Source organism: Rhodotorula paludigena, assembly GCF_050403205.1.
Source record: "Rhodotorula paludigena JCM10292 DNA, Rt_paludigena_JCM10292v1_ctg41, whole genome shotgun sequence".
NCBI lineage: Eukaryota > Fungi > Basidiomycota > Microbotryomycetes > Sporidiobolales > Sporidiobolaceae > Rhodotorula > Rhodotorula paludigena.
In genome coordinates this window covers 131,196-157,523 of record NW_027481417.1, presented here as the reverse complement: position 1 = coordinate 157,523, position 26,328 = coordinate 131,196, and the positions used below count along the sequence as shown (strand labels likewise).

The window sequence follows — 26,328 nt, the reverse complement described above, 5'->3', positions numbered from 1 at the left end:
GCTGTACAACACGCATGGCACCCTCTTCGCGTCGCGAGTGCTGTACACGCCTCCGCCTCGGGGGCTAGTCGTCCTCCTCGAATGCGCGCAACGGCTTTGCCCACAGGTTGAGCTCGAGCCGAAGCGAGTTCAAGCTCGCCGTCACCTCGTGCCCAAACAAGCCCGCCGCCTCGTCGACGCCGACGCCCGCGCCGATCGCGCCGCTCCCGAGCGCAGCGGCGAGCCCGCCGCTCGGCCCCGTTGCGCTCCCGCGGCTCGTGCGCCCGTCGTTGCTCCCCTCGCGGCCCGAGCTCGCGCCGCCACCGATGGACGACCCGAGGCCGGACAGAGCCCCGCCGCTGCCGCTGCCGAGGCCGACGCCCGGCTGGTCGCCGACCTCTGCAAACTCGAACGCGATGCGGTCGAGCTCCTCGACGTCGTGCTTGGTCTTGCGCGCGCGCACGTTCTCGCGATACGTCGCGCCGGGGCTCTGGATCGTCACGTCGCACTGCTTCTTGAGGCGGTGAAGCAGCGGGCGCACCGAGGACCAGTCGATCAAGGCGGGGTAGAGGCGGACGATGTGCGCGAGGAGCCACAGTGCGGCGGGCACGTTGACGTTGTGGACGTAGTTGCCGACGACGCTGAAGGGCATCCAGATGCGCGACTCGACGCCCCACCGCAGGAGGACGAGCGCCGATTCGACGGACGTGCGCGCATACTCGTGCAGCTGCGGGTCTGTCAAGTCGAGCTCGGCCGAGGGGACGTCGCGGAAGATGTACAGGATGATGAACAGGCGGAAGTAGTGGCGAGGGACGATCGTCTTGACTGCGGAATGGAAAAGCAAGTTGAGAAGGTCAGCCTCGAGCGCGATGTCGGCGAGAGAAGCGGGCACGCACGGTCCGCACTGTCGCCCCACTGCGTGAGCGTCTCCATCGTGTCAAAGTTGCGCGCGTTCCACTTTTCGAGGTCGCTCAGCGCATTCGCAACGTGCTTCATGCGTTCGGCAAGCGACGGCTTGTCGAAGCGCATGCCGGGTCCGAGAGACTTGTAGAGGCGCAACATAATCTGATTGCCCTCGAAGTTGGTGCGAATGACGTCGTCGGTCGGGTTCTCGGCGTACTGCGACGAGCACAAAACCTCGAGCTCGCGGATGTGGACCTCGTTGCGGCGCCAGACGCCTCCGTGGTGTGCGCGGACGTAGGTGTAGCTGCGAGAACAACGGGACATCAGTTCCGCTCGGGTGACGCCGAGGGCAGCAAGAGGACGCACAAGCAGAGCCAGAGGTGCGCGACAAAGCCGATGCGACCGTTGCCGATGAGGGTTTTGCCTCGCGGGCTGCTGCGCTCCTCGGGTGTCATGCGGCTGAAAGTAGCGAGCGAGTCGGGTTGGATGAAGCGGTAGCCGGCCATCCACGCATGAATGAGCAGCTCGGGCATCGAGTGGTACAGGCCGAGGAGGATGAGCGCTTTGAGCGTGAGGACGGGGAGGCGCGACTCGAGGATGCTGTTGGCGTTCTCGTCGCTGAACGAGTAGGCGCCGGCGCGGGAAAAAGTAGGGAGGATCGCGTCGGACGGGCGGGGCTCGGCGGGCTCGTCGCGTTCCTCGTCGGCAATCGTCGGGAGGAAAGAGGCGTTGGCGAGTCGCATTGCCTCGCGATAGGTGGCATGAAAAGTGTCGAAGCGAGAAAGGGAGCGCGCGCCAATCGAGATGACGGTCGCGAGGAAGATGGGGGAGCGGCGGCGGGTTTCTGCGAAGGAGAGGTGGGTACGGTCGGCGGGGTTGTCGAGGCCGTTCGAGGCAAAGGTGAGGTGGTATCTGCGTGGGATCAGGCCCGGTTGTACGGCGGAGGAGGGGAGAAAGAGTGGTTCGGATCGCTTCAGTCCTGCGTCAGGTCTCGCACCCGACATGAGCGAAGGGACGCGAGACGCCAGACTCACGAGTCGAAGCACAGCGCCGCCTCCTCTTCAGTCACCAACCCACGCGTGATGAAATCTCCCTCGCCCCCTGCGTCGCCCTTCCACCGTTTCTCGCGGTGCGAGTCGGACGCGCTGGCCGGGCCCGACCCGGCACTTCCATTCAAGCTCGTCGCACCGTCGTTCTCGTGCTTGAGCGCGGCAGCCGAGTCGAAGCGCGGCACACTCGACTGCGAGGCGGGCGGTGCGGGAGCCGGGACGCCGGACGCCTGGCCGTACAGCGAGCCGTAGACGCCATTGCTCCCGCTCGAGTGCGAGCCGTACGAATGCATCGCCGAGTTGGAAAAGTCGACACCACCGTGCTGTGACCCTGGCGCACTAGAATACAGCTGCTGCTGCTGTTGCTGTTGCTGTTGTTGCTGTTGCTGGTACTGCTGCCGGGTGACGCTCAACTGGAGAGCGTAAAGCTGCGCCTCTAGCGCGGCAATCCGTCGCTCGTGATCCGTCACGGTCTGTGGCGAGACGTGAACAGCAGGCGCGCCGTTCGAGGGAACGAGCGCGTGCGAGGCGTCTTCGAGCGTTGCGAGCCGGTGCTCGACCTGGCCGAGTCGCCTGTCGCGGAACGCACGGGCAGGTCAGACTCGGCTGCTGCAACTTGACACAATCCAAAGACACGCACCCTTCGACCCAGGCTTCGGTGACGCCCGTTCCGCGCGGTCTCGGCGGCGCGGCGGGCGGCGCCTCGAAGACGCAGTCGACCTGCGCGGCGCGGCAGCGCCTGCACGGCGCCTTTTCCGGCCCTTCGCACTTCATCTCTGCACACGAAGCGAAACGCGAGCGCGTTCGACGCAGTCAGTGTCGCGGGCTGCGCGAGATCGGCCCGAAAGCGCGAGATAAGACGCACTCTGCCGGCGACAGAGGGCGCAGGCCATGGCGCTGCGGGCCTTGGGCTGGGCAGGGCTTGCGCCAGGCTGCCCCGCTGCGACGGGCGAGGCCAGGCCCTGCTGCTGCTGCGCGGAAGGGACGACGCCAGCCACCGGTCTCTGCGCGAGAGCGGGGCTACCTGTGTACCCGCCGGGCGTGCCGGCGCGCACAGGGTCTGCCCCGTAGGCCCCTGGCAGAGGTGCGAGCGGCGGGGGCGGCCCTGCGAGCGGCGTGCCCGCGGAAGGCGGCGGACCCCCGCTGTGCTGTTGCGGAGGGTAGCCGTGCGGGTGCATGGCAGCAGCAGCAGACGAGGCAAGGTGCTGCTGCTGTTGCTGCGGGTGGTAGTGCGCTTGCTGCTGCTGCTGCTGCTGCTGTTGCTGTTGGTGCTGGTGTTGCTGGGCGTAGTACGCGCTGTAGTCTGCGAGCGGCGGCGGCGCAGGAGGAGGGCCGACGCCGGGCCCTTGGCCTGGTGCCTGCAGCGGCGCTGTGGAGAAGGGCGAGCCGCTGTACGGGAACTGTGCGCTCATCCCGGGTGCACGACGGGGCAAAGGGGCTCTGTGAGGACACGGCGCGAATGGACCGGACCCCGCCCGCTCCAGCACAGTCGTCAGCAGCCTGGAGCCCGCCCCGGTCCGGCCAGCTTCCGCAGCACTGGTTCTCGCGGGGCAAGTCCCGATTCCCTCTCTCACCCTCTCTCGGTGCCGCGTGCAGAGCCCGGAAAAGGCTCTGGTCCCCCTAACGCGGCCCTCCCGGGTCATCCGGGTCCGGTACGTAATAGACTGCCTCGACGACGAGCCGAGGAGAAACAACTTCCTTCCGCCTCGATTGGGCAGGCATCGCGCGTGCTTGTTCTATGCAGCAGGACAATGGCAATACAGGGAGAACACCAGGAGAACAAGGGCGCTGCACGGGAGCAGGCGCCTTTTCGCCAGCCCGGCCGGGGCGGCTACAACAGGGGGAGCGGCTGACCCGCAGGTCGCGTACGCGCCCGCATGGCGGTGGCGCACAGCCTAGTACGTCGGAACAGCAACCTCCTGCACGGGCATGCGAGTCAGTGAGGAGCCCCAAAGCGCATGCGAAAGCGGGAAAAGGCAACGCACAAGCGCCTCGACCTCCTTCTTGACCTCGTCGTAGTTCTCCTGGAACTCCTTCTCGGCCTCCTTGGCCTTGGACTCGTCCTTCTTCTCCTCGCCCTCCTTCTGCTTACGCTTCATGCCCTGCTGCGCCACCATGACGCACGACGTCGGCCGCTTGGTCGACGACGCGAGGCCGAGCGACTCCTTCGACGTGACCCACTGCATACACGGCGAAGCGAGAGTGTCAGTGACTTTACGGTGACGAATGAATGCGCTCGGCGGATGGCTCGCCCAGCCGGTCCTGCTCGAGCGAGGCGGAGCGAATCGAGAGCGAACGCACGATGTACGGGCAGTTGGCCTCCTCTGCCAGCAGCGGAATGTGGGTGAGGATGTCGAGCGGCGAGATGTCGGCAGCGAGGACAACGATGCTGTGCACGGGTCGCGTGCGCGGATGTGAGCGACTTCTCCCGGTCGCGGTCAGCGCGCGAAAGCGAGGACGCACCCCTTCTCGCCCTTGCGAATCGACTTGACCACCTCCTTAACACCGCGCTTCAGGTGCCGGGACTTGGATGCTGCAGGCGGGAAGAGGCGATGCAAGAAGCGATAGAGCGGGAGTGTCGAGGCGGGTCAGCTGCTGCAGCGGATGCTCGCACGGGAGGGACGGGGTGCGCACCCCGCTTGACGAGCTTGAGAACGTGCTTGCCGGTCTTCTTGACAGCTGCAGACGCCCAGCGAGGCGATGTGAGCGAGTCGTCCTCCGCAAGCTCACGAGGAGGACGAGGGCGGGGGCGGGAGCAGCGCAACGCACCGAGGGGCTTTGCGATCTCGGCGAGCTGGTCCGCGCTGACCTCCTTGTCCTCTGCGTCTGCACCCGCTGCGCTCTTGTCCTTCTTGTCCTTCTTGTCCTTCTTGCTCTTCTTGCTCGGCGAGGCCGCATCGACCTCCATGGCCGCGGGCGCGTCCGACGCCGGCGCGGCTTCGTCGAGGGTGCGCTTCGAAGACTTGCCCATTGTGTCTAGCTAGGCCTGGCTCGCGAGCGGAGGGAGCGGTGGACGATGGACGACGGGACCCTCGAGGGCAAGCTCGAGAGGGTCGCCGGCTCTCCTCGCTTGCAGCCGGGTTCGCGGTCTCCTTTACGTGTACGATTACATCACGAAACAAGCAGGCTGCACTGCAAGCGATTCCGAGGAATGGTCAACTCTGCCCTCCTCGTTGCCCTCCTCTTCTTCCCGCTTTCCCAGGCTTCCGAGGAGAGGGGCCAGCTCGGCCGCGCGTCCTGGCATCGGATCCGCGCGCACCTGACGAGGCAAGACGCGCTAGATACCACATTAGCGCTACTTGAACCCCGAGCCGTCCGAACCCTCTCCGAGGCGACATCATCGTTTGTGCCTGGAAACCCGTCGCGCTGCATTTGTGCGCTTCGTACCCATCTTGCTCTCCATCCACGCACTCGTGCACTCGCGAGCCATGCTACCGTCCTCGCCTGCACTCGCCGCGGCTCTGGCGACGCTGTTCGCGCTTCCTCTAGCTGTCCATGCCGCTCCCCTCTGGACGCGCCAGGACAGCGGCGCAGACTTTGCCAGCTGCCTGAGCAGCGCAGGCCTCTCGCCGATCACGACGAGCTCGGCAGACTACGCCGACGATTCCGGTGCGTGTCGCCTCCCTCTTCCGTTCTTCGCGATTCCGAAGTGGCACCGGGATTTCCGGGCACGCGTCCAGGTGCAGCCACGGCCTTCCCGAGCAACCAGCTGCTGATCGAATCTGCTCTGCGGTCACAGCCGCATATAACCAGCGCATCCAACCGCAACCGGCAGCCATTCTCTATCCCTCGACGCCCGAAGACATCGCCTCGGCGCTCTCGTGCGCGTCCTCCGCAGGCGTCAAGGTTTCTGCGCGCGGCGGTGGGCACTCGTACGCCTCGTACGGCCTTGGCGATGGCGATGGCGCGCTCGTCATCGACCTGGGCAACTTCCGCGACATCGAAGTGTCGGACACGGGCCTCGCAGAAGTCGGCGCGGGCAACCGCCTCGGTGACATGTACCTCGCCTTCAACGACAAGGGCTTTGCCTTCGCTGGCGGGACGTGCAACGGCGTCGGCGTCGGCGGACATGCGGGTTTCGGCGGTTTTGGCCTGCCCTCGCGCATGTGGGGCTTCCTCTCCGACCAGGTCGTCGGGTACGACCTCGTCCTCGCCAACGGCTCGGTCTTGACCAATGTCACGCGCGACTCGAACTCGGACCTCTTTTGGGCGCTCAATGGCGCCGCGCCGAACTTCGGCATTGTCACGAACTTCCACATCCAGGGACACCGCGCACCGGCAAGGGCCGTCATCGCAAAGTATACCTACGCTTCGCCGTCGACCGTGATCGCTGCGACCGCGCTCAACTCGCTGCAACAATTCGGCAATCTCTCCGCTCCCGCCAACCTCGGCCTCCACGCGACGATTGGGCGAGACAGCCTCGAACTCATGTTCGTCTGGTACGGTCCGGAAGCCGAGCTGGACGCTGTACTCCAGCCGCTCAAGGACGATCTCCCGCCGAGCTACGACGTGAGCGTCAACGCCATGTCATGGATCGAGAGCGCAAAACAGCTCGCGGGCGTCGACGATTTGAGCACCAACGGCAAGATGCTCCAGTCGCGCGACTCTTTCTACGCCAAGTCGCTCATGACGCCGTCGACCATCCCGCTGTCGATTGAGACGATCGAGGCGTTCTTCACGTACCTCTGGTCGAGCAACACCTCGACCAACTGGTTCGGTGCGGTCTCATCTTCCGTCTTCCGCTTTCTTCTAGAAGCTCACATGCCTCACCTTGCAGTCGAGGCCAACATCTACGGCGGGCAGTACTCGGAGATCAACGCCGTCTCGCTTAACGACTCGTCATTCGGTCACCGCGACAAGCTCATGACCTTCCAGCTTTACGCCAGCTCGCCGACTTACGGCAACCCGTTCCCGGCCGACGACGGCATTCCCTTCGTGCAGGGGTGCGTCCGAGAACACAGCTTCCGCTCGAGCAATCGATGACTAACTTCCCTCTTCCACGCAGGATGTACGACACGCTTGTTGACGGCATGGCCTCCCAAGGCTGGTCAAACGACTCTGCCTCGCCTGACGGCTACGCCGCCTACGTCAACTACGGTGAGTCACCTCCCGACAACCCTGCCACGCTGCGACTCGCTGACTCGCAGTAACTGCAGTCGACCCGGAGCTCTCGGCCGACGAGGTCAAGAACCTTTACTGGGGCTCGCAGTACCAGCGCCTTGCACTGCTCAAAGGGCGCTATGACCCGACGCAGCTGCTCAACAGTCCGCAGGGGATCGTGCCGTACTGGACTTCAGCCTGAGCGCCCACCCGCATCTCACCTCGTCTTTTCCCCCCGCCTTGCCTTTGCGCTTCCCCATTCGACTCTCATTCCGCACATAGTCGCTTCTCGCTTGTATCCCACCATCGTCTTCGTCTTTCTCCCTTATCCTCTTGCTCTCCCTTGGCCTCTTGCAGTCTCCACATCGTCGCCTTTTGGCCCGCTCGCCAGACAGACACTCGCATATACAGCAGTGCATTTTAGCAATAGCAATGCATTTTCGTTGACCACAGCTCGAAGGCTGCCCGGCAGAACAGCTGTGTGTACACCGGCAGAAGACCGACGATCACCACTCCGTCATCGCCCTTCCGTCCTCCAACTCGACAGAACCTACTCGACGCAGCGGTGAGGCTCCTGCTCGCCTCTCTAGCTGCCTTCGTGGCCTGTCATGTGCGCTTGATGGCACCGGGAAGTCTGCAACGCCCCCCTCGGGCGTGTTCGGCGATGAGGACGCGCAGGGCCGAAGGAGCTGGAAACGACACGGGGGACTCTCATGCAGCCTCAGGGCTGCTCGAGTGATTGCGCTGGAGGCCCTTCCCAGGGAACTTAGCTCCTGTGCGGGGCGCACTCGGCAGGACACAGCACCTCGACCCTTCGCATGTGGGGAAACAAGGTGTGCAGGCGTCGTCGCGCAGCGCTGACTTCTCTGGCACCTCTTGCAGACCTCGACATGTCCTCCTTTCCTCTGCCGACGCTGCTTGTCCAGCTCCCGCGCATCCCGGCTGTAGCCGTCGGTCTCCCCCTCGCATGCGGTTTCGCGTCGGGCTTCATCACCCAGAAGTCGGTCGACACCTGGTACCAGTCGCTGCGCCGTCCCGCAGGCGAGCCTCCACGCTGGGCATTCCCCGTCGTATGGACGGCGCTCTACCTCGGCATGGGTGCCGCTTCGCACCTCCTCGTCAAGGTGTTTGACGCCGCGATCGTCGGGTCACCAACGAGCAAGCTTGCGGAGACGGCGCTCAAGTTGTACTGGGCCCAATTTGCGCTCAACATGGCCTGGACGCCGGTACGTTCCCCCGCCTGATGCAGGTCTCGCGTGCTGCGTCGTCAGGTCCGCCTTCCGGCTCTGCGACCACATGAGTCGGCGGATCCAAATGCATCCTTGAACGACTCCGCAGGTCAAGATGCTGACCTATGGAACGCGCGAACAGCTTTTCTTCGGCGCACACAAGCCCTTCGCTGCTCTCCTCGACATCTCCTGCCTGACTCCCCTCGTGTACGCGCTCACCGCCAAGGCGTATAAGCTCGACTACCGCACAGCTTACGTCTTTGTCCCCTACTGCGCGTGGCTGACCTACGCGACCTATCTCAACGGTGAGACCTCCCGCAAGGCTCGTGCATGGCTCGTGCATGCGACAACTCGTCGTCCGAGTCTCACCCGCTGATGCACGCCCGTACCTTCCCCTTGACGTCCAATGATCGCAGCCGGCTTCTGGTGGCTCAACGGAGGCAAGGCCAAGGTGGAGCAGAAGAAGAAGGACCTCTGAGAAGGTTTGGTGCTGCTCTCGAAGACTCTCGCTTGTTCGGTACCGCACTGGAATTCTCTGTTCTCCACGCCTTCGCCAACCACCTCGCAGTCACGAGAGCTTGCACGTGCGTCGCGCACGCAGGGCCATGTACATGTTGGCGTCGCTGTGAGAAAGGGAATACGAGTGGTCGGCTATTCAGGGCGGCAAAGGCTTAACTACGAGGCGCAACCTGTAGCCGGCAGCCATGTTCCGGCGTTGCAATGCTGTTGCGCGATCGCAAAGGCGAGCAGACGTTTCAGGACGGGCCAAAGAAGCACGAGGCCGCCCTCTCCTCGATCACGTCGCGTGGCCAATTCAGTTTAGCGGGGTGGAACGAAAGCGTGCCTCGGGAACGCCTGCCTCCTTCCCGCTGCCCACCAGCGCTAGTGCCATGCCCACCAGCTTCATCAGTACAGACGTACAGATCCTCCCGGCTGCCGCATACTGCGGTCGAACCCTCCTCTCCCTCCTCTCACCACATCTGCGCCGTTTGCATCGTGCTGGCAGCGCACTCGGCTGCGGGCCCAGGGCCACTCCGCGCCCCTCGGCTGCGATCGAGCGTGCGCATGTGTGCCTCAGGGCGCGTCTCGCGGACGAGGTAACTACGGGACGAGGCTCATGCACCCTGCATGCGTCGGCCGAGCTTTGCGACCGCTGCCGTGGATACGTGCGCGCGCTCTCTCTCCTCTCCTGCTCCCTGCTCCCTGCATTAGCGCAACCCACTCTCTGCGCTGGGCTGTTGCTGCTGTCGCGCCCTGCGACCCCAGGTTCGCCGTCGATCGTCTGAGGCCTGGTTTAGTCGCCTACACGAGCCGCAGCACCGTACGAGGGACGCCCTTTGAGCCGGCTTCTGATCCGACGCGAGTGTCCTCCCCAATCCGCCCCCTTCGCGCTTGCCTCTTCTTCTCGACGTCTCCTCCGCCGTTTCGCTCAAATTACGCCCCCGGCATCGTCACCTGGACTGCCTAGAGTGCACCCAGTTCAACTTCGATCCGCGACGCTCGTCTCAAGGCGGAGCTCGCCCTCCTCACCCCATCGGTATCGACCGACCAAGAGGCAGGTTGACGCTTGACGCGAGTCAGCGCTCGGACGACTGAACAGCACACCAACACTCGTTCCGTGAGTCGCGCTTACCTTCACGTCGCTACTGCAACCGCTGGCGCGCTGCAGAGACGTTTGGCGGAAGCGTCGGGCTGCAATCTGCTGACCGATACGCAAGCTGCAGTGTGCCCGCAACCCACCAGAGTGCCCGCAAACGCGCCAAATGGCCGACTCGCAGCCGTATAAGTGGGATCCTCGGGCGGCGGGTCCGAGCTATCCGACAGATCCCCCTCGACCCCCCTACGGCGACACGTATCGGCACAACTACCCGCCCGTCTCACAAACCTCGACGCCAGTGTCCGAGTATTCCACGATGTCGCAACCGATGCCGTACAACTCGCGCATGCCGGACCCGGCCTACTCGCCTGTGCACCGCAGCCGTTCAGGCTCGATTGAGCAGTCTGCCTTCTCTGCGCATTCGACCTACGTCCTACCCTCTTCCAGTCGAACAGTCTCGACCACAGTTTCGCCGACCTCGCTGTACGAGCACCAGGTTTGGCACAACTCGCCAGAAGCAGGGCGTCCCGGCGATCAGCCGTCCGCGTCGAGCGCGCGCGGCGCACCGCGCGAGGACCGCCCAGCGCTGCCGTCCATGTTTCATCGGCCGGGCATGCCAACTCGCATGGCGACGTCGCCTGCGCTGCCACCGCCGCCCTCCTCGCTCGGTCTTGTCGGATCGGCCGACGGTTGGTCGGCGGGATCGCCTGCTGCCAATCCTCCTCCTCCAGTTGCGAGCTCGTCAAGGAAGAAGACGGGCAGCGCCAGCAGCGCGCAGGGGCCGCGCAAGCGCGTTCCGGCGTCTTGCACACCGTGCCGCAAGAAGAAGCTGAGGTGCAACCGTGCGATGCCCTGCGCGTCGTGCGTCGAGCGCGGCGACCCCGAAGGATGCGTTTGGGATGGGTGAGCAGACCTGTCTCGTCTGCGCAAGTCCGACACAAGCCTGATTCTTTCGCGATCGCAGTGACGCAGTTCCGCTTTTCATCCCGGGCGAGGACAAGGAAGTAAAGGACCTCAAGGCGCAGGTCAGTCTTATCCGATGAGCTACTCGGGTGCGCCACTGACTTTGTGTGCATGATGAAGGTCGACCGCCTGCAGCACCTCCTCGACACGCTTACCCAGTCGAACCCTTTCGTGCCCTCATCCGCCCGGACCGTCTACGATGTCGCTCCGCGACCCTCGCTGCCGCCCGTCAGCATGACGCGGGAGTTGTCGACTTCTATGGCGCCCAAGTTCGATTTGCAGGCGCAGGATCTCGCTGGCGCGCTGGCCGAGCTGGCCCTTACAGGCGTGCTTCCGCCTCTTCGGTCCGGCTACGACTCGTTCGCGCCAGGTGGCTTGAGCGGCGAGGCCTTCGTCGAGGATGCTAAGCGTCATCTCGCTAGCCTGAGCCACCATTCTGACAACGCAACCGACGCTTTCTGCGGCCTCACGCCTTTGTCCGGCGCACCGACTCCCCCTTCACCCACACTACCGCACAGCAACACCACCATGTCTTCAGCCGCTTCAACCCGTCCGAGCGCGTCTCTCGGCCTCAGTATCGCCATGCTCAACCTCCGCCCTGTCATGGCGCAGGTCGTCGAGCTCATTCCCTCGCACGCCGAACTCGACGCCTCGTACAAGTTCTACATTTCGAACGTCCACTGGCACCCCTGCCCTATCAATCCTTCCTCCTTCGAAAAGCGTTGGTCGTCCTTTAGCGCCGCACTCGCCACGCCCGACATCGCCAAGCGGGAACGAGAGCTCGACCCGCTCTTCGTCGCTGTGCTGCTCGGCGCGTGCGCCTCGGGTCTCGCAAGTATGTCCAACAAGCAGGCGAAGGCGAGGGGCTTCTCCGAGAACCGCTCGGCAATCGTCGAGCGCTGGGTGCACGTCGCCATGCTAGCGCTTGCGGCGGGCAAATTCCTTGAGGAGCCGAGCCTCGACGGTGTCCGTGCCAGCATTATCCTCGCTTCGCTGCATACCGTCAGTCTCCCTCGTGTCTTCTGCCCGGCTTGAGGATGCGGCTTACATCTGCCTTGCACGCGCAGGAGCAGTCCATGAGTGTCGGCGAGACCTCGTCGGGGCTTGCCCTCCTCTCACTGGCCGTCAATTCAGCGTTTGCTCTTGAATTGCACCGCGATCCCGTCCAGAGGAGCAAGCCGCTCTTCCCTTTCGCCGTCTGCGAGGAGCGCCGCCGCCTCTTCTGGTGCCTCTTCTCTCTCTGCATGTCGATCGCCTCGGTACGCTCCTTCGCTAGCTACATCGCGACTGAGCACGGCTGACCCAAAACGCGCCTTGTAGGGCACGTCTCGCCTGTGGCCACAGTTCGACCTCGGACAAGTCGACTGCAAGTTCCCTCTGGACTGCTACGATGAGTAAGTAGCTTATTTAGCTTGGCAGCGCGCTCTCTGCTTACACGTGCGCCGCATAGGGAGCTCGAGATGGACGAGCGGGCAACGAAAGCGCGTGTGCGCAGCCGCATCACAGCCGAGCAGCAAGAAGAAACTCCCATGACGGCTCCTCTCGTACGGTAATGCCTTTCGCCTTTCGCCTGTACAGCACGCTGACGGACGTTGTCTCTAGCTTTGCGCTCAATACGCCCTGCTCGTGAAGAAGAATGTACGTCCGCTTGTCCCTCGCTTGTTCGTGCTTAGCTGACAAGCGCGCCTTCACAGACGGACAAGGTATTCGGCTGCTCACCACGCACCTACTCCGACGTTCTGTCTCTCGATTCGGAGCTGTACGCCTACGAGCGGACGTTCCCGCTGGCGTATGAACTGCCCATCGACGCGGCTGGCCGTGTTCACTTTGGTGTGCCGCCAAGCCCAACCGAGATGCGGTCGGCGCTCATCCAGCTCTGCCTGTCGGCCGAATTTGTACGCCTCCACAGGCCGTTCCTCGGTATGTCTCTCATGCACGTGCAATCGTATGTCCGCTGACCGAGACTCGCTTCGCAGTGCTCGCTGCCACCGACGAGCGCTACCAGCACTCGCGCGAGCAGTGCGTCAAGTACGCGAAGCGCATTTTAGCAATTTACACAACGCCCGGTTGCTCATTTACGTGGGCAAGGTGCGCACTTGAAAGACATCCGCTCATTCAGGGCCACGCTGACCTTTCCGCCGCGTCTGTCGCAAACAGTCACCATATCAAGGTCATCTCGGCTGCAGTCGCCGTGGCACTCGAGCTGTTGCAGTCGCCGACGGAGGCCGACGCGCCGATCATCCGCAACCTCATTGATGCGACGCTTCGCCAGGCGGAGGATTACAACACCGCTTCGGTGCGTTTCTCATGCTCTGTCGCACAGGGAATCGATCTGACTCAGATTTCAATCACAGTCAATCTGCCGCAGAGGAACCGGAGTTGTGCGCTTTCTTCTGCGGAAGATTGACGAGGAGATTGTGGCGCCGGATGCCCCTCGCCGGGCAAAGCGGCCACGCACGCTGACGTACGACCCGCTCGGATCCCGCTCTCGCCAACCTAGCCTTGCACACGTTCTTGGAGGCGCGCCCATGTCGGCTCCGCCGACCCGCGCCCCGAGTCCTGAGTACAACTTGCGTCGCAAGGCCGTGCGTCCGCCTCTCGTACACGTCGCGTCCGACACAGTCGTCCCAGGCGTGACGGCTACCGCCACGCGGTCGTCGGCACAGGCACCTGCTCTGCGCTCGACTCGCAGTCGTTCGGCTGACCAGGCGTTGCCGACCATGGCAACCCTCCTCAATGGCGAACCGGCCGCCGCACATGTTCAGAACGCGCCAGTATCGGAACCAGACTACAGCGTGTACACGATTGCGCCGCAAGGGCGGCAGATCGCGGGACTCGGGAGTGCCAGCGGCCGCCACGCCCGCGGCTCGACCGGCAGCTCAAACTCAGCTGGGTACGGCCCTGACGCCCTCACGACGTTCTCCTCGCCCGAGATGTCCATCAACCTGCCGCTTCCGAACCCCTACATGGCGTCTGCACCGCTCTCGTCGACGTCGACGACCGGTGGATTCGATTTTAGCGGGCTTTCGCTGGCGACGGGCGGTCCGCTATCGAGCGCATCGATGCACGACGAGTCACACAACCACTCCTTCTTCGACCTGCCGGCAACCTCGTTCGAGGCGTCCGCAGCGTCACATTCGGAAACGATCGGCGGCGCCCACAGTGTCGACGAGCGCGCCGTGAGCAGCGGTGGGCTCAGCAAGTTCAACATGCCCTTGGACGAAGATTTCCATTACCTCCAGCAGTATCAGAGCTAGAATCACAATCCCGCGAATGTCCCGTAATGGCTTCGATGATGTCGTAGAGCTTCCGCTTGCGCATGTCAGCCCCTCAATCTCCTCTTCTGCCTCTCTTACGAGCGGAGCCGTGAGCGACTGTGCTTGAACAAACCGACATATCCTAGATACTCCGAAAGGGACCCGCCTGATCTTAGCCTCGACTCCTGATCGCCGTCGCGAACGGAGCTTCGCGTCTTCGCGCCTACTCCCTCGCATCTGTCTGTCTCGCTAAGCCCGAAGCCGGGTCATTCCACTCAAGAGTCTCGTTGCCCGTCGCACCGCCCCCTGCTGCGCCTGTAGCTGGCGAGACGAGAGTCGCCTCCGAAGCGAACAACATGGTGCGTGCCGAAACCGTGCACGCGTCTGAAGGCGCCGTGAATGCGGTGCGCGGGCTGAATGTTTCTTCTGGACCCCAGAGGCGCATCTTCGGCGGCACCAGTCTGGCTGGCTCGTCCACCTCCAACTCGCTCGCGTCTGACGCCCTTCCGTCGCCAACGTCCGCCTCGCACGACCATTCCGCGCCCGAGACGCCGTCTTACGAGAGTGGGTCTACCTCAGATGCGCCGCCCGAAGCGAAGAAAGGCTGGTTCGGCGGGCTCGGAACCGGTCTGGCCCGCACCGCCTCTGCGGGCTCGACCAAGACGAGCGCAAGTGGCACCGCGCAGCCGACTGCCAGTTCGTCCAAGCTGGTCGAGTCGTTCCATCTCGACCTGGAGGACGACTTCGACCCCGAGATGCTGCCCTTCGCCCAGGCGCGCTCACCTCCGCCTCCGATGTCCCCTCCTCAGACAGCTGGACACCGGCGCGATTCGAGCCGCTCATCCCTCGGCGCAGCATTTGGCGCATCCGCGAGGCCCTTGTCGCCCGAGACTTCCTCCGCCGAAACCGCCGCGGTGCCGAAAGACGCGCTCATGATCGAGCTGCTCAGCGGTGCGGCGGTACTCGAAGCCAGGGACTACGAAATCCTCGAGTGGGACACGATGCAGGAGATCAAGAAGGTGAGCACGGCGATCGCTGTGGATCTGAGGTTAGACCGCTCACTGGTTGGGTTCACAGGAACACACCCTTCTCGCAACTCGCATCTCCAGCCTCACTCGATCTGTTGCCCTCGAAACTCGCTTGCGCGATTCAGCCGCCAAGCTTGTACGGCTGTCCGCACCCGCTACTGCCACGCCAGATCCTTCCAACCCCGCCTCGCCCGCGCGACCTCGCGTAACACGCGAGCAAGCAGAAGCGCAGCTTGCGACAGCGCAAGCCAAGCTCGACGGCCTCGAGGCGGATCTGCGCAAAATCTCATCCCGCGAGTCGAAACTGCGCACCAAGCTACTGCGGCACACAGCCGGTGTACTCGCTACTTCTCTTCGTCGGAAGGAGGAAGAGCAAGTCCTTGGAGGCCCGACCCCCTTCTCTCCCGCTCTCGCCTCTTCCTCTGCCGCCATCAGCGCTCAACGACGCAACACGCCGTCCCCTACCGGTTCCGGCTCGGGCGCAAACAACCGCTTCAGCGGCGCGCACTTCTTCGCAGGCAATCGCGAGGCTATTGTGCCTCAAACTCGCCCAGGTCGCGGGTCACCCTACGCGAGCCCGCAACCGGACCAGAGCTCGTTCGGCGTCAACAGCGTGCAGCTGCAGCATGACCTCGAGGAGCAGACGGCGCGGGTCAAGGAGCTCGAGCGCCAGCTCGAGGAGGCGACGAGCCGTGCTGACCGCGACGCGCACGATACGCGGCAGGAGCTCGAGCGCGCACGCCTACAGGCACACGAGGAGCAGGACCGGATGAGGAGGCACATCTCGGAGGCGCAGGCGGACGCTGAGGGTCTGCGGGAAGAGCTGCATGCGGCGCACGACGACCTCGAGCAGGCGCGACGCGAGGCGCAGGAGGCGCGAGACGAGGTGCAGGCGCATCGCGGTCTGCAGGGCCCGTCGGAGGACGCGCAGCGCGAAATCGCTGCGGCCAAGCAGGACGCACAGGACTCCGCGCGCAAGCTGCGCGATCTCGGCATGGAGCTGGCCGAAGCGGAGCACAAGCTCGGGGAGGCAGAAGAGCGCGTGAAGGAGCTCGAAGAGGAGTTGCAGCGCTCGGGGGAGGAGCGGGCGGACGAGCGCAACGCTCTGCAGGTCAAGCTGGACGCAGCGACATCGGCAAGTGTGGATGCGCCCGGGCGCGACGAGGTCGACACCGAAGCTACGGCAGAAGCCCGACAGCGTGTGCGCCAACTCGAGGAGGAGCGTCAGTCGGTGATGCAGGCAATCGGCGACGTTTTGCGGCGACATCGCACGCGCCCGACTCTCGGCGTCGTTCTGCGCGACCTGCCTTCCTTTGACGACACGACCGAGCGCAGCGACCTGCCGACGTACCTCGCCTCGACCCTCGATGCTCACTTCGACAAGTCCGCCTCGCACGTCTCGGACCTCTCGTCCGACCTATCCTCCCTGCGCGACGAGCACGACTCGGCACGGTCCGGCCTTGACGACGAGCTCGCGCAAGCGCACGAGCGTGCACAAGCGCTCGAGTCGGACGTCGAATCGCTGCATGCCGAGCGCGAGTCGCTGGAGACGGAGCTCGAGCTGCTCCGTTCTCAGGCGCAGGAGCACGAGACTAAGCTCGCAAATCTGCCGAAGCTCGAGTCGGACCTGGCGCTCGCAGCCTCCGCTTCGACTCGCGCGCAATCGGACCTCTCTGCTGCGCAGGGTCGTGTGGCCGACCTCGAGGCGCAAGTCGCCAAGCACGAGCAGGCAACAGCGAAGCTGCAGGACTTGTGGCGCGCGATCCCTCCGCTCGAGAACCGCTCCCGCGCCAACTCTCAGTCGGACGACCTCACGGTGCTCAAGAACGCATTCGAGGGCTCGTCACCCCCGCTGCCGCCGCGCAAACCGATTGGCGCCTTCCTCAAGACTGCGATCGGTGCGGGCGGAGGATCTGCCGATACTGCTTCGAGCGACTTCAGCGTCGATGCACTCGTCGACCGGGTCAAGCGCTTGCTCGCGGAGGATCAGAAACTCGTGAAGAAGCTCGTCACTTTCGAGAACGAGAAGGGCGAGTTCGAGGAGATGCGCAAGAAGGCGGTATCCGGCGAAGCAGGCCTTGAGCAGAAGGTTCGTTCGAGCTCTGGCTCCTTTTTGTGCACGTGCTCACGAACACGTCCACAGGTAAAGGAGCTCGAGGAGCGCATCGAGGTTTCGGCGAATCAGGAGGTTGCGATGCTGGAACGGCTTAACGAGTGCGTCTGCCACTTTTCTCGCGCACGACCATATTGTACTGACGCTTGTTTCAGTCTGACTGCCTCGCTGGAGCAGACCCGCGCGGAGAAGCGCAAGCTTGAAGCGCAGATCCGCACGCTCGAAGACGACAAGTCGCAGCTCCAGCAGCAGCTCTCCGCCGCGCAGGCCGCCCCTCCCGCGACAGATAACACGACCATCATCACGGATGATTCCGAGCTCCAGGAGCTGCGCGACCAAATTGCCGACCTCGAGGAGGAGCTTGCGGACGCTCAGAAGCGCGAGCAGAAGACGCGGGCACAGCTGCTCGATGTACGTCCACACCGACGCACTCCTACGTGATCTGACGCTGACACCTGGTGACTGACTTGCAGGAGTTGAGCCAGGCGCAGGGCGAGCTGTCGACGCTCAAGACGCAGCTCCGGCAAGCGCAGCGGAAACTCGGGTCCAAGGCGTAGTATCGCTCTTCCGTTATCGACTCTTGTGCACTCGCTTTGTTGTTCTCATATTTTCTGTCGTCCCCGAGAGCACTCGGAAGCGTTATCGCGTCTACTCCGCTGCATCTTCGAAAACCACGCGGGGCGAGCCAACCCCTTGTGCTCGATGCTGCTGCGCCCCGTCGCTCTTCTGCGCCGATCTGCACCTGCACAGCTCCGAACGTTTGCCACGATGGCCACTGCAGCAGTCGCACCGAGCGCGTACCTCCCGTCGGCCATGACCGCCTCATCCCTCGCGACCCCACCAAGTTACGCCTCGCTCGCATTCCCGCTTCCGGAGAAGCGCTATGTCGGGATGCTGCGCTGCCAGATCGACCCGCTCGCGCAGACGCTCGTGACTACCGTTGCGCGGTGCGATAAGATCGCTCCAGCGGCGAAGAGCGGCGGCGGAAAGAAGGCGAAGGGCGCGCTGAGCGAGGTTGATGCGCCGCCGGCCGAGGAGTGGGAGGTCGAGCTCTTCGACACGGTGCTCTTCCCCGAAGGAGGCGGACAGCCGAGCGACACGGGCAGGCTCGTTCCGCTCGTTGACGGCGAAAGCCAGGATGATGCAGCAGGGGAGCCTGCTATTGTGCGGCAGGTCATTCGGAGGAACCTCGACGCTGTCCACTTCGTATCGCGACCCTTCGAAGTCGGCGCAAAGGTACGCGTCGAGGTCGATTGGCAGCGCCGGCGAGACCACCAGGACCAGCACACCGGACAACACGTATGTTTGCTCTGTCCTGCTGCACGTTCGAGCCACATCATTCAGCGCGGAGTTGCTGCGGGATGATCGTTAACGCGTCGACTGTTGTGCTGCTTGTCCTGACCAATCTCTCGCTTTTCCAGCTCCTTTCGGCCGTTCTCGAGCACGAGTGCCACCTCGACACGCTCTCCTGGTCGCTGCAGAAGTTCCCCGAGCTCTCTTACATTGAGCTTCCTCGCGCGCCCACGCCAGAGGAGATCGCTGCCGTGCAGGCGAGGTGCAACGACCTCATCGGCGAGGCCCGCCCCATCCGCGTCAACTTCGAGCTTGCGACGAAGGAGACGGGCGTCGAGCTCGGCGAGAAAGTGCCGGCCAACTACAAGTCCGACGAGTCTGGCGAGGCGAGGCCGCCGGTGCAGCGGACCGTGATCATCGAGGGAGTGGACACCAACCCGTGTGTGCCTTCCCCTCAAGCCCGTCTGCGCCGTCAGACTGATCATCATGGTCACTCACAGCTGCTGTGGCACTCACTACCCGTCTCTCGCCTACCTCCGCACGCTGTACCTCTCGCCCTTCACCACGTCCATCCGCGGCACCAACGCCCGCGTTTACTTCGCCTGCGGCGCCCCTCGTGTCCTCGCACATCTTGAGGGCCTGCAGCTCGCCGCGCGCGAGGCCGCACTCGCCGTCGGCTGCGCCGTGCAGGACCTGCCGAAGAAGGTCGAAGGCCTCGTGGGCGGCGTGACCGAGGCCAAGCGGCGCGAGAAGAAGCTCGCGGGCGAGCTCGCTGGCTGGGTCGCCTCTGACCTCTGGGACCGCGCGCAGAACGCCGCCGCCGAGGAGACCGAAGACAAGGTTGTCAAGGCGCTGGGTTTCCGCGAGGACGACGCCACCAACTCGCTCGAGTTCCTGACCGCCATTGCGGGCGAGCTCAAGCCGCGTATCGATGCGCTGCCGCAAGGCACCAAACACCTCATCGTGCTGGCTTGCGGCGCAACGGCAAGTTCGCCCGGAGCCGCTACGGCTGGAGGCGCAGTCCTCATTGTCGGCTCCGATGACCTGGTGCTTGCGACGGGCAAGAAGGTCGTGGAGACATTCGGCAAGGACCGCATCAAGGGCGGCGGCAAGGGACGCTGGCAGGGAAAGATGACGGGGAGGTGGGAGAACGGCGATGAGATCCTGCTGAAGAGGGCCGTAGAGGCGGTGGCGTGAATAGCAGAGCTGCCAGTCCACACAAGATATTTGTTACTCCGCCACAGAGGGTTCTCTAGCCTCGCACACAGGGAATCAGGCCAAGAGTGCTGGAAACCCTTCTTTGCAGCCTCCGCGAAACGAAGGAGAGCGGCATCTAACCGTCAGTCAATGTAGAAGGTCCGAAGCTGTATCCGAAGGTGGAAAGCACGAAGGCGAGGGATAGGTATCTAGGTCACAGGGGACTGTATAAACAACGCGAGCAGAAGAGCATGTATACAGGGCGGCTAAAAAGGGGGGCGGAAGAGGGGAGAGGTCACTCCGAAGCACGATAGATAGGCTTCGTAGACCCGAGCGGATTCGAGTCTGGGTGGAGGACGTCGAGAGAGAAAGGGAAAGGGGCGCCGGCGCCGCCAGGCTTAGACCGCACCAGCGGCCGTGCCCATCGCCGACTGGGGGCGGTCCTCGTCCGAGAGACCGAGGCGCTTCCATTCCGCCTCGATCTCGGCCGAGGAAAGCTTGGGCATCTGCTTGGCCATCTTGACGTACGAGACGCCCTCGATGTACCCGCGAGCGAAGATGACGTCTGGGGAGAGAGTGAAAAGGTCAGTATCGCCGTGGAGCAGACATCACAGAAAGCGAGCCGAGACCTACCGATCTCCTCGAGCGAACGGCCGGCCGTCTCAAGGTAGAAGAACCTGATGACGGGGAGGAAGCAGAGGTTGATCGCTCCGAAGAACGCGACTGTGCGGCGAGAGACGGTCAGGGCGACGTAAGCGGGAAGAACAGCGCGCAGGACGTACAGCAGCCGACGGCAGTCGAAGCGAGGAACGGCGGGGTGAACATGACGACCGTGAAGTTGAAGAGCCAGTTGTTGATGGTCGAAACGGCGTTGGCGTTGGTGCGGGTCTTGAGAGGGTTGATCTCGGCCGGGTAGAGCCAAGGCAGCTCAAGCCAGGTGAAGCCGAAGAAGGTGAGGAAGAGGAAGAGGCCGACGGTGGCGCCGTTCGAAGCCGAACTGTTCTTGCCCGGGATGAGGCAGCCCATGATAAGGAACATCGAGAGCGACTGGCCGAGGGTGCCGATGTAGAAGAGCTTGCGGCGGCCGACCTTGTCGACGAGCGGGAACGAGATGCACGCCGAGAGGGCGTAGACCGTGGCGAGAACCGAACCGAGAATGAGGGCCAACTTGCGCTCGACGCCGAGGTACTCCTCGAAGATGACCGTAGAGAAATCTGAATGCGAGAGCGGTCAGCAAGGCGGCAAAAGCGGGAGAAGCGGATGAGACGCACAGATGACGGCGTTGCAGCCACCAACCTGCTGGAAGAACTGGGACGACGAGCCGATGAGCATGCGGCGGAGGTGCTGTGTCGGGCCGTTGGTGATGAGGTCGCGCTTGCGCTGGCGGGTCTGGCCCTCGAGCGAGTCGGCGATGATCTTGGTCTGAAGGATGACGGTCTCCGAGTTGAACGGCGCGGGCTCAAGCGCGGCGATGACACGCTGGGCCTCAGTCATGTGACCCTTGGACACGAGCCAACGCGGCGACTCAGGGAGGAAGCAGAGCATGACGACGAGGCCGATGGCGAAGATGCACTGAAGGGCGATGGGCACGCGCCACGAGGTCGTGTCGTCGAGGTACGAGAAACCCAGGTCGACCCAGTAAGAGACCATGGTGCCCGTCGAGATCATAGCGGCCTCGATGAAGACGGCGAAACCACGGGAGTGCGCCTTGGCGCACTCGGCGTGCCACGTCGGGATGGTGGACGTCTCGAAGCCCGTGCCGAGACCGGTGACGATACGGCCGATGATGAATTGCCCGCCAGCCCAGTGACCGCGGAAGGAAACGACCTGGATGAGGACACCGATGCAAAGGATGATGGCGCCGGTGAACATCATCTTGCGACGGCCAAGACGGTCACCGAACATGAGAGCGAAGATGGCGCCACCTGCAGTGCATCCGGCGAGTCAGTCAAGACCATGCGGACGAGCACGCGAGAACAGCGACGCACCGAGGCAGCCAATCTCGTAAATCGCAACGTAGAATGCCTGGAGAACCGACGCCTTGTAGGCGCCCTGCTCAGCGGGGTCGCATGCCGGGAAAACCTCGATGAACTGAGGGGCAGAAATGATGCCCGACATCACACCCTGGTCGTAGCTGCCCGGTGCGGAGAACTGAGGCGTTAGCGCATTTGACGTGGGGGGCTTGTGCGTGAAAGCGGCGCACCCGAAGAGAATGAAGCCCATCGAGGCAGCGATGGTGATGAGTGTGCCAAGCTTGGTGCCAGTAGCACCCATGTACTTGGGAACGCCCGAAGCATCGAGGCTGGAAGGAGCGACAGGAGCACATGGCAGGATGAGAAGGTCAGCGGCAACTTCGCATGCGAGTGGCGGACAGGATGGGTGACCGGTGGCGAGACGCACGAAATGCCCTCAGGAAGCTCTGAGCCGTTGAAAGCGGCAGCCTTGGTGGCAAGGTGGCCATCCTGGGTAGGAGGCGGCGACGAGTGCGAGAACTCGCGCTTCTCGGCGGTGTCGTTGCGCGCCTTGTCGTTTGTCAAACTCATGGCGACAGAGTGATGCCAGAGGGGTGAAGGAGGGCAAGGAAGCAGAGGAGAGAGAAGGAAAGCAAAGAGAGAACGGGGGCAGGTTGTTTGCGAGAGGCACCGGGGGGGACCCCCTCCCTCCTCGTCTCTCCACGCGTGTTTCTATTCGCGTTTGGGTCGGCCCCTCTCGCGCTCCTCTTCCTCCCCACGCCACCCGCGCACACCGAGCATCAGGCTCCGGTTGAGCCCAACGCGTCGCCCGTTCAAGGGTCCTTGCGCCCGCGCGGAGGACTCTGGCGCCTCCTCCTCTTCTCGCGAAAGTCGCCTCGCCTGCATCGCCGTTGTTCGCCGGCGTTCTGGCGCGTGTGCGTAACTCTTTGCGCCGGCTGCCCTGCCCGAAGCAACCGCGCTTGCGCATTCGCATGACGCACGCCAGCTGCGGCTTACACGCTCGCTCCGCCTTTCGCGTGTCGCCCGCGGGAGGCGCTTCTTGGCGAAACCAAATGTATCTTCGGGTCGACATGACGTCGTGTGGTTGAGCGTTTTCGCCGGGGAGGAAATGCAATTGAGACCTGTCAATCCGGGGTCGGTGTCCTCGCTTCCTCCCCGGAAGCGCCCAGAACGGCTCTCGCGATGCAGCACGGACGGCAGCCACCCCGGAAAAGGAGACGAGTGGCGCGTCACCGTGTGTCCAGCAGAAAAGACGCGGGAAGAGGCGGTCACACACTCCTCAGCGTAGCGAGAAAGGGCCTCGCTGATTGGTCGCCGCACCCCTTTTCGGTTTTTGCGCTTTGTTCGCACCCGCCGGACTTCGGGCCGCGTCTCGACGCGCACCTCCTCCGCTCGGAAGGCTTCGCTTTGCGCGTCCTGTTCTGCGAAACGGGTGCCCTCTCTCTCTCGCGACTGTCCCCCACGCTCATCGCCATTAGCGGCATCGTCCCACCGTGCTAGGCAAGCTCAGTGCGCTTTCGGGCCGGGATCGTCGTACCGAGCGTCGGTGCAGTCGCCGGCTGCAGCGTCCTCGTTGTCTGCGGCCGCGGCGCCTGCACGTCCCTTTGCTCCCTGTCCTCCACTGCCACGCGAGTCGGTCCAAAGAGGCCCGCCCACGTCCTGCTGATTGGCGCTGCCGAACGAGTCGCCAGCATCCGCTCGGTTTCACGACATTTCTCAGCCGCCCACGTCCTCCCGCTCGCATGGCCCCCGCATGCTCTCGCTTGTCCTGTCCGCTTTGACCCCCGCGCTCGCATGTTCTGCTTCGCATGCCGTCTTCGACGCATGCGGTGAGGTTCTCGGCCGAGCTGCGGCCTCGGATTAGGATGCAGGCAAAGTCCTCACTCTTCACTCGCTCGTCGACATGGGCGACCTGCGGGCGACACACACGTGGTCAGCACGGCACTTGTTTCGCGTGAGAGGGACGGCGCATTCCGCTTCGGAAGGATATGAGGCTGGACAACGCCATTCGGTCAAGCAGGACGAATTTGGGTCGAATGCACCTCTCGAGCGGGTCAGAGATGGAGTCAAGACTCGAGTACACAGGTCTGCAATGCATCGCCGGCAACACACGGCTTCGATCACGTGCTCATTCCCGCTGCAGCAAAATCCCGCCGCCGAGCACTGCAAGTGCAAGCGAGGTGAGCGACGATTGCGGCAGGCTGCGGTAGTTCCAGCAGCAGCAAGCAGAAGAAGTATACGTACAGGCTAGAAGAGCATACTTGAGTTGCGGGTAGTCGTTCTGCGAGTTGAGGTCGTTAGTGCGAGCAAGCGAGGAGGGTAAGGGGGGGGCTGTAGCGCACCAGCAGGATCGTGCCGTACCCGACATAGGGGATGTACCTGCGTAAAACGTTGTATGAGTATTTACAACGAGGGCGGGGACAGAAAGCTGGACTTTGTACGCACGCCTGCACCTTGCCGACAATGTGACTCCGTCGCAAGTACTGCATGCCGTTGTACAGCCCGACGTCGTTCGCTTGGTTGTTGTCGCCCTTGGTCAAGATCCACTGCTCAGTCGAGTTACGCCTGCAGGACGAGTCCCGGCAGCTCAGCAAACGAAGTTCAGGGGTAGCCCAGAGCGAGCGAAACGCACTCGTCGTGCGATTCGATCACGCGATGCACGATCGGGATGGGCGTGCCGGGGATCTTGTAGACGGTGATGTCGCCGTGCTTGAGCGGCGCGTGGCGCGGCATAGTAAGGAAGAGGAGGTCGCCACGCTGGATTGCCGGTTCCATGCTCTCGCTGCGATGCGTAGCGACGAGTCAGCTGGGCGACCTGACTGCGGTCGAAGCGCGCGCACGGACCTAAGCACAACCACTACGGGGCTCTCGGTGTTGCAGGCGACCGAAAGCCCCTTCCACATCATCAAGGCGGTCGAGATGACCATGGCGAAGTTGAGCGCTTGTGTCAGGACCTGACGGCGCGATGCGCGGGCGGACATGAGAGACGCGGTAGACGTATAAGAAGTCGGACGGCAAGCCGTACGCAGACACAGCGGTGATGGACGCCGTTGCGGACATTCGAGGGACGCGAGGTGGGGAGACGAGGTGTTTGAAGGTCTCGTCAGCGCGGTCCGAGAGGCTCGAAGACCTGGATTGGCCGTGTTACGCACATGACGGAAGCCGAGGCGCCTCAGCGTGGCAAGCTCGTCCTTGAACATGGCGTCGTCGGGGTTGTCGTGGTCGGACGGAGATAAAGATGCGGAGGGAGATGAACGGCAGCGGGAAGGGCGGGAAGAGCGCAGACTGCGTGTGTGGGATGCTGCAAATCCGTCAAAGCAGCGCACGCTCTCTCGGACGCTGTGCAGCGAGTGCGACGCCGCGTGGACGAGCGAGAGCACCGTCGCTCCTCGTCTCTTCTGTCCCTTGTCCTGTTCAAGGCCATCGTGAGCAGCTGCACACGGCTAGAATGACACAGACTACCACGACCACGCGTCAGCACTGGCTCCTGCTCAAGTACTCGCGCAGCCGCTCTTTGATCGACCACTCGGGCTGTCCTCCGGCAAAGCAGCGCAAGCGAAGCCAAGTCGCGGGGCAGGCCAGCGACGAGCACATCGACTGGGACCACTAGTCCGTTCTCGCGAGCTTCACGCAATCGGCCTGCCGCGAGGCTAACTTGCTCGTCCCGCCTCAGCTCGCAGCCGCAACTCGCGCTCCGTCTCGAGACGACTTTCGCTTCTGCTGCCTCGAGCTCGTCTGGATCGCTTCTCCCTCTGCGCACGGTCCTCAGCGTCACGTTTGACCCGCTCTTCCGCGACGCTGTCCGAGACGGAAACCAGCAGCCTCTCCTGCTCGACCGGCTCGACCTCACCTCGTTCTCCTCTCCGGCCGTGCGAGCCGCGACTCCGCCAGATCAGCTCCCGCTCAAGGCTGTCTACCGCGACGCCGTCCTCGGCTTGCGCTACCTCTCGCTCTCGCCGAGCAGCCGCGGCGGGCCAAACCAGCCAGAGGTCGAGTTCCGCCGGATGCAGGCCAAGTTCACCTCGAACGCCGAGCGCGAGCGCTTCGTCGAAGCGACAAAGGCGCTCGTGCCCGCCAAGCCTGCTGTCGAAGCGGCACTCCCCGCAACTGCTGCATTGACCGCCTCACCCGCTCCGAAGAAAGTCCCTTCGCCGGCGAAAAAGGCCGCAACGCCCAGTCGCCAAAAGCCGGTCACGAGCACGAAGGATCTTGCAGGGTCCTCAGCTGCAGGCGCCCATGCACTCGCCCCTTCTTCCGCTCACTTCCCTCCGCCCACTCCCGAATACGCTCGCGCTTCGACCTCGACCGCGCAGCATTTGCCTTACTCGTCCCGTCCGACTGCTCTTCCCGGTTCATTTATCTCGCAGCACGTCACGTCGCCGCCGCCTCACCTTCCGACCGCAAACCCCTCGCGCCTTCCCGAAACGCTCTCGACTCTCCTCCCGAACCTCGCTTCGACATCCGCCCCCTCGTCCTCTGCCTCGCGCATGCTCGCCGCGCTCCCGCCAGAGCAGTTCGAACAGCTGCTGCAGGAGGCGCTGCTCGAAGAGGGTTTCGAGGAGCTCGTCAAGCGGGTGCAGGAGGTGCTAACGGGCCAGAACGCGCCGGGTACCGCATGAGGCGAACTTTCTCGGGCAGTGCAAAACA

The 26,328-nt window shown here is 63.8% G+C and overlaps 9 protein-coding genes across 9 annotated transcripts; 5 read left to right on the top strand and 4 right to left on the bottom strand.

The window, feature by feature from the left end:
• Window positions 1-64: 64 nt before the first annotated feature.
• On the bottom strand, window positions 65-3,343 carry JCM10292_000436 (Zn(II)2Cys6 transcription factor domain-containing protein; the record flags this gene model as incomplete). Its single annotated transcript, XM_076650845.1, has 6 exons — window positions 65-804; window positions 876-1,186; window positions 1,249-1,794; window positions 1,917-2,504; window positions 2,572-2,707; window positions 2,797-3,343. The coding sequence occupies 6 exons, from the start codon at window positions 3,341-3,343 to the stop codon at window positions 65-67; spliced, it is 2,868 nt and encodes a 955-aa protein (XP_076503652.1).
• A 483-nt stretch (window positions 3,344-3,826) lies between these two features.
• Window positions 3,827-4,902, bottom strand: NHP2 (snoRNA-binding protein NHP2; the record flags this gene model as incomplete). The annotated part of the gene is made up of 6 exons (XM_076650844.1): window positions 3,827-3,850; window positions 3,917-4,111; window positions 4,233-4,320; window positions 4,395-4,464; window positions 4,566-4,610; window positions 4,701-4,902. 6 exons carry the CDS (start codon window positions 4,900-4,902, stop codon window positions 3,827-3,829), a joined length of 624 nt encoding a protein of 207 aa, XP_076503651.1.
• Window positions 4,903-5,359: 457 nt separating this feature from the next.
• On the top strand, window positions 5,360-8,738 carry JCM10292_000434 (uncharacterized protein; the record flags this gene model as incomplete). Its single annotated transcript, XM_076650843.1, has 8 exons — window positions 5,360-5,540; window positions 5,671-6,648; window positions 6,709-6,874; window positions 6,937-7,028; window positions 7,088-7,195; window positions 7,914-8,257; window positions 8,403-8,565; window positions 8,677-8,738. 8 exons carry the CDS (start codon window positions 5,360-5,362, stop codon window positions 8,736-8,738), a joined length of 2,094 nt encoding a protein of 697 aa, XP_076503650.1.
• A 1,285-nt stretch (window positions 8,739-10,023) lies between these two features.
• JCM10292_000433 (uncharacterized protein) lies at window positions 10,024-14,077 on the top strand (the record flags this gene model as incomplete). Its single annotated transcript, XM_076650842.1, has 11 exons — window positions 10,024-10,760; window positions 10,822-10,882; window positions 10,941-11,822; window positions 11,888-12,079; window positions 12,141-12,214; window positions 12,271-12,364; window positions 12,423-12,458; window positions 12,515-12,740; window positions 12,797-12,908; window positions 12,978-13,116; window positions 13,175-14,077. The coding sequence occupies 11 exons, from the start codon at window positions 10,024-10,026 to the stop codon at window positions 14,075-14,077; spliced, it is 3,456 nt and encodes a 1,151-aa protein (XP_076503649.1).
• A 356-nt stretch (window positions 14,078-14,433) lies between these two features.
• Window positions 14,434-17,775, top strand: JCM10292_000432 (uncharacterized protein; the record flags this gene model as incomplete). The annotated part of the gene is made up of 6 exons (XM_076650841.1): window positions 14,434-14,436; window positions 14,515-15,096; window positions 15,155-17,194; window positions 17,249-17,319; window positions 17,374-17,629; window positions 17,692-17,775. The coding sequence occupies 6 exons, from the start codon at window positions 14,434-14,436 to the stop codon at window positions 17,773-17,775; spliced, it is 3,036 nt and encodes a 1,011-aa protein (XP_076503648.1).
• A 211-nt stretch (window positions 17,776-17,986) lies between these two features.
• Window positions 17,987-19,708, top strand: JCM10292_000431 (putative alanine--tRNA ligase; the record flags this gene model as incomplete). The annotated part of the gene is made up of 3 exons (XM_076650840.1): window positions 17,987-18,517; window positions 18,640-18,950; window positions 19,012-19,708. The coding sequence occupies 3 exons, from the start codon at window positions 17,987-17,989 to the stop codon at window positions 19,706-19,708; spliced, it is 1,539 nt and encodes a 512-aa protein (XP_076503647.1).
• Window positions 19,709-20,106: 398 nt separating this feature from the next.
• On the bottom strand, window positions 20,107-22,251 carry JCM10292_000430 (sugar porter family MFS transporter; the record flags this gene model as incomplete). Its single annotated transcript, XM_076650839.1, has 6 exons — window positions 20,107-20,273; window positions 20,342-20,431; window positions 20,491-20,922; window positions 20,980-21,633; window positions 21,697-22,010; window positions 22,109-22,251. 6 exons carry the CDS (start codon window positions 22,249-22,251, stop codon window positions 20,107-20,109), a joined length of 1,800 nt encoding a protein of 599 aa, XP_076503646.1.
• A 1,558-nt stretch (window positions 22,252-23,809) lies between these two features.
• Window positions 23,810-24,881, bottom strand: SEC11 (signal peptidase complex catalytic subunit SEC11; the record flags this gene model as incomplete). The annotated part of the gene is made up of 7 exons (XM_076650838.1): window positions 23,810-23,844; window positions 23,926-23,962; window positions 24,024-24,060; window positions 24,127-24,246; window positions 24,314-24,463; window positions 24,526-24,635; window positions 24,834-24,881. 7 exons carry the CDS (start codon window positions 24,879-24,881, stop codon window positions 23,810-23,812), a joined length of 537 nt encoding a protein of 178 aa, XP_076503645.1.
• Window positions 24,882-25,129: 248 nt separating this feature from the next.
• On the top strand, window positions 25,130-26,300 carry JCM10292_000428 (uncharacterized protein; the record flags this gene model as incomplete). Its single annotated transcript, XM_076650837.1, has 2 exons — window positions 25,130-25,290; window positions 25,355-26,300. 2 exons carry the CDS (start codon window positions 25,130-25,132, stop codon window positions 26,298-26,300), a joined length of 1,107 nt encoding a protein of 368 aa, XP_076503644.1.
• Between the last annotated feature and the right edge of the window lie 28 nt (window positions 26,301-26,328).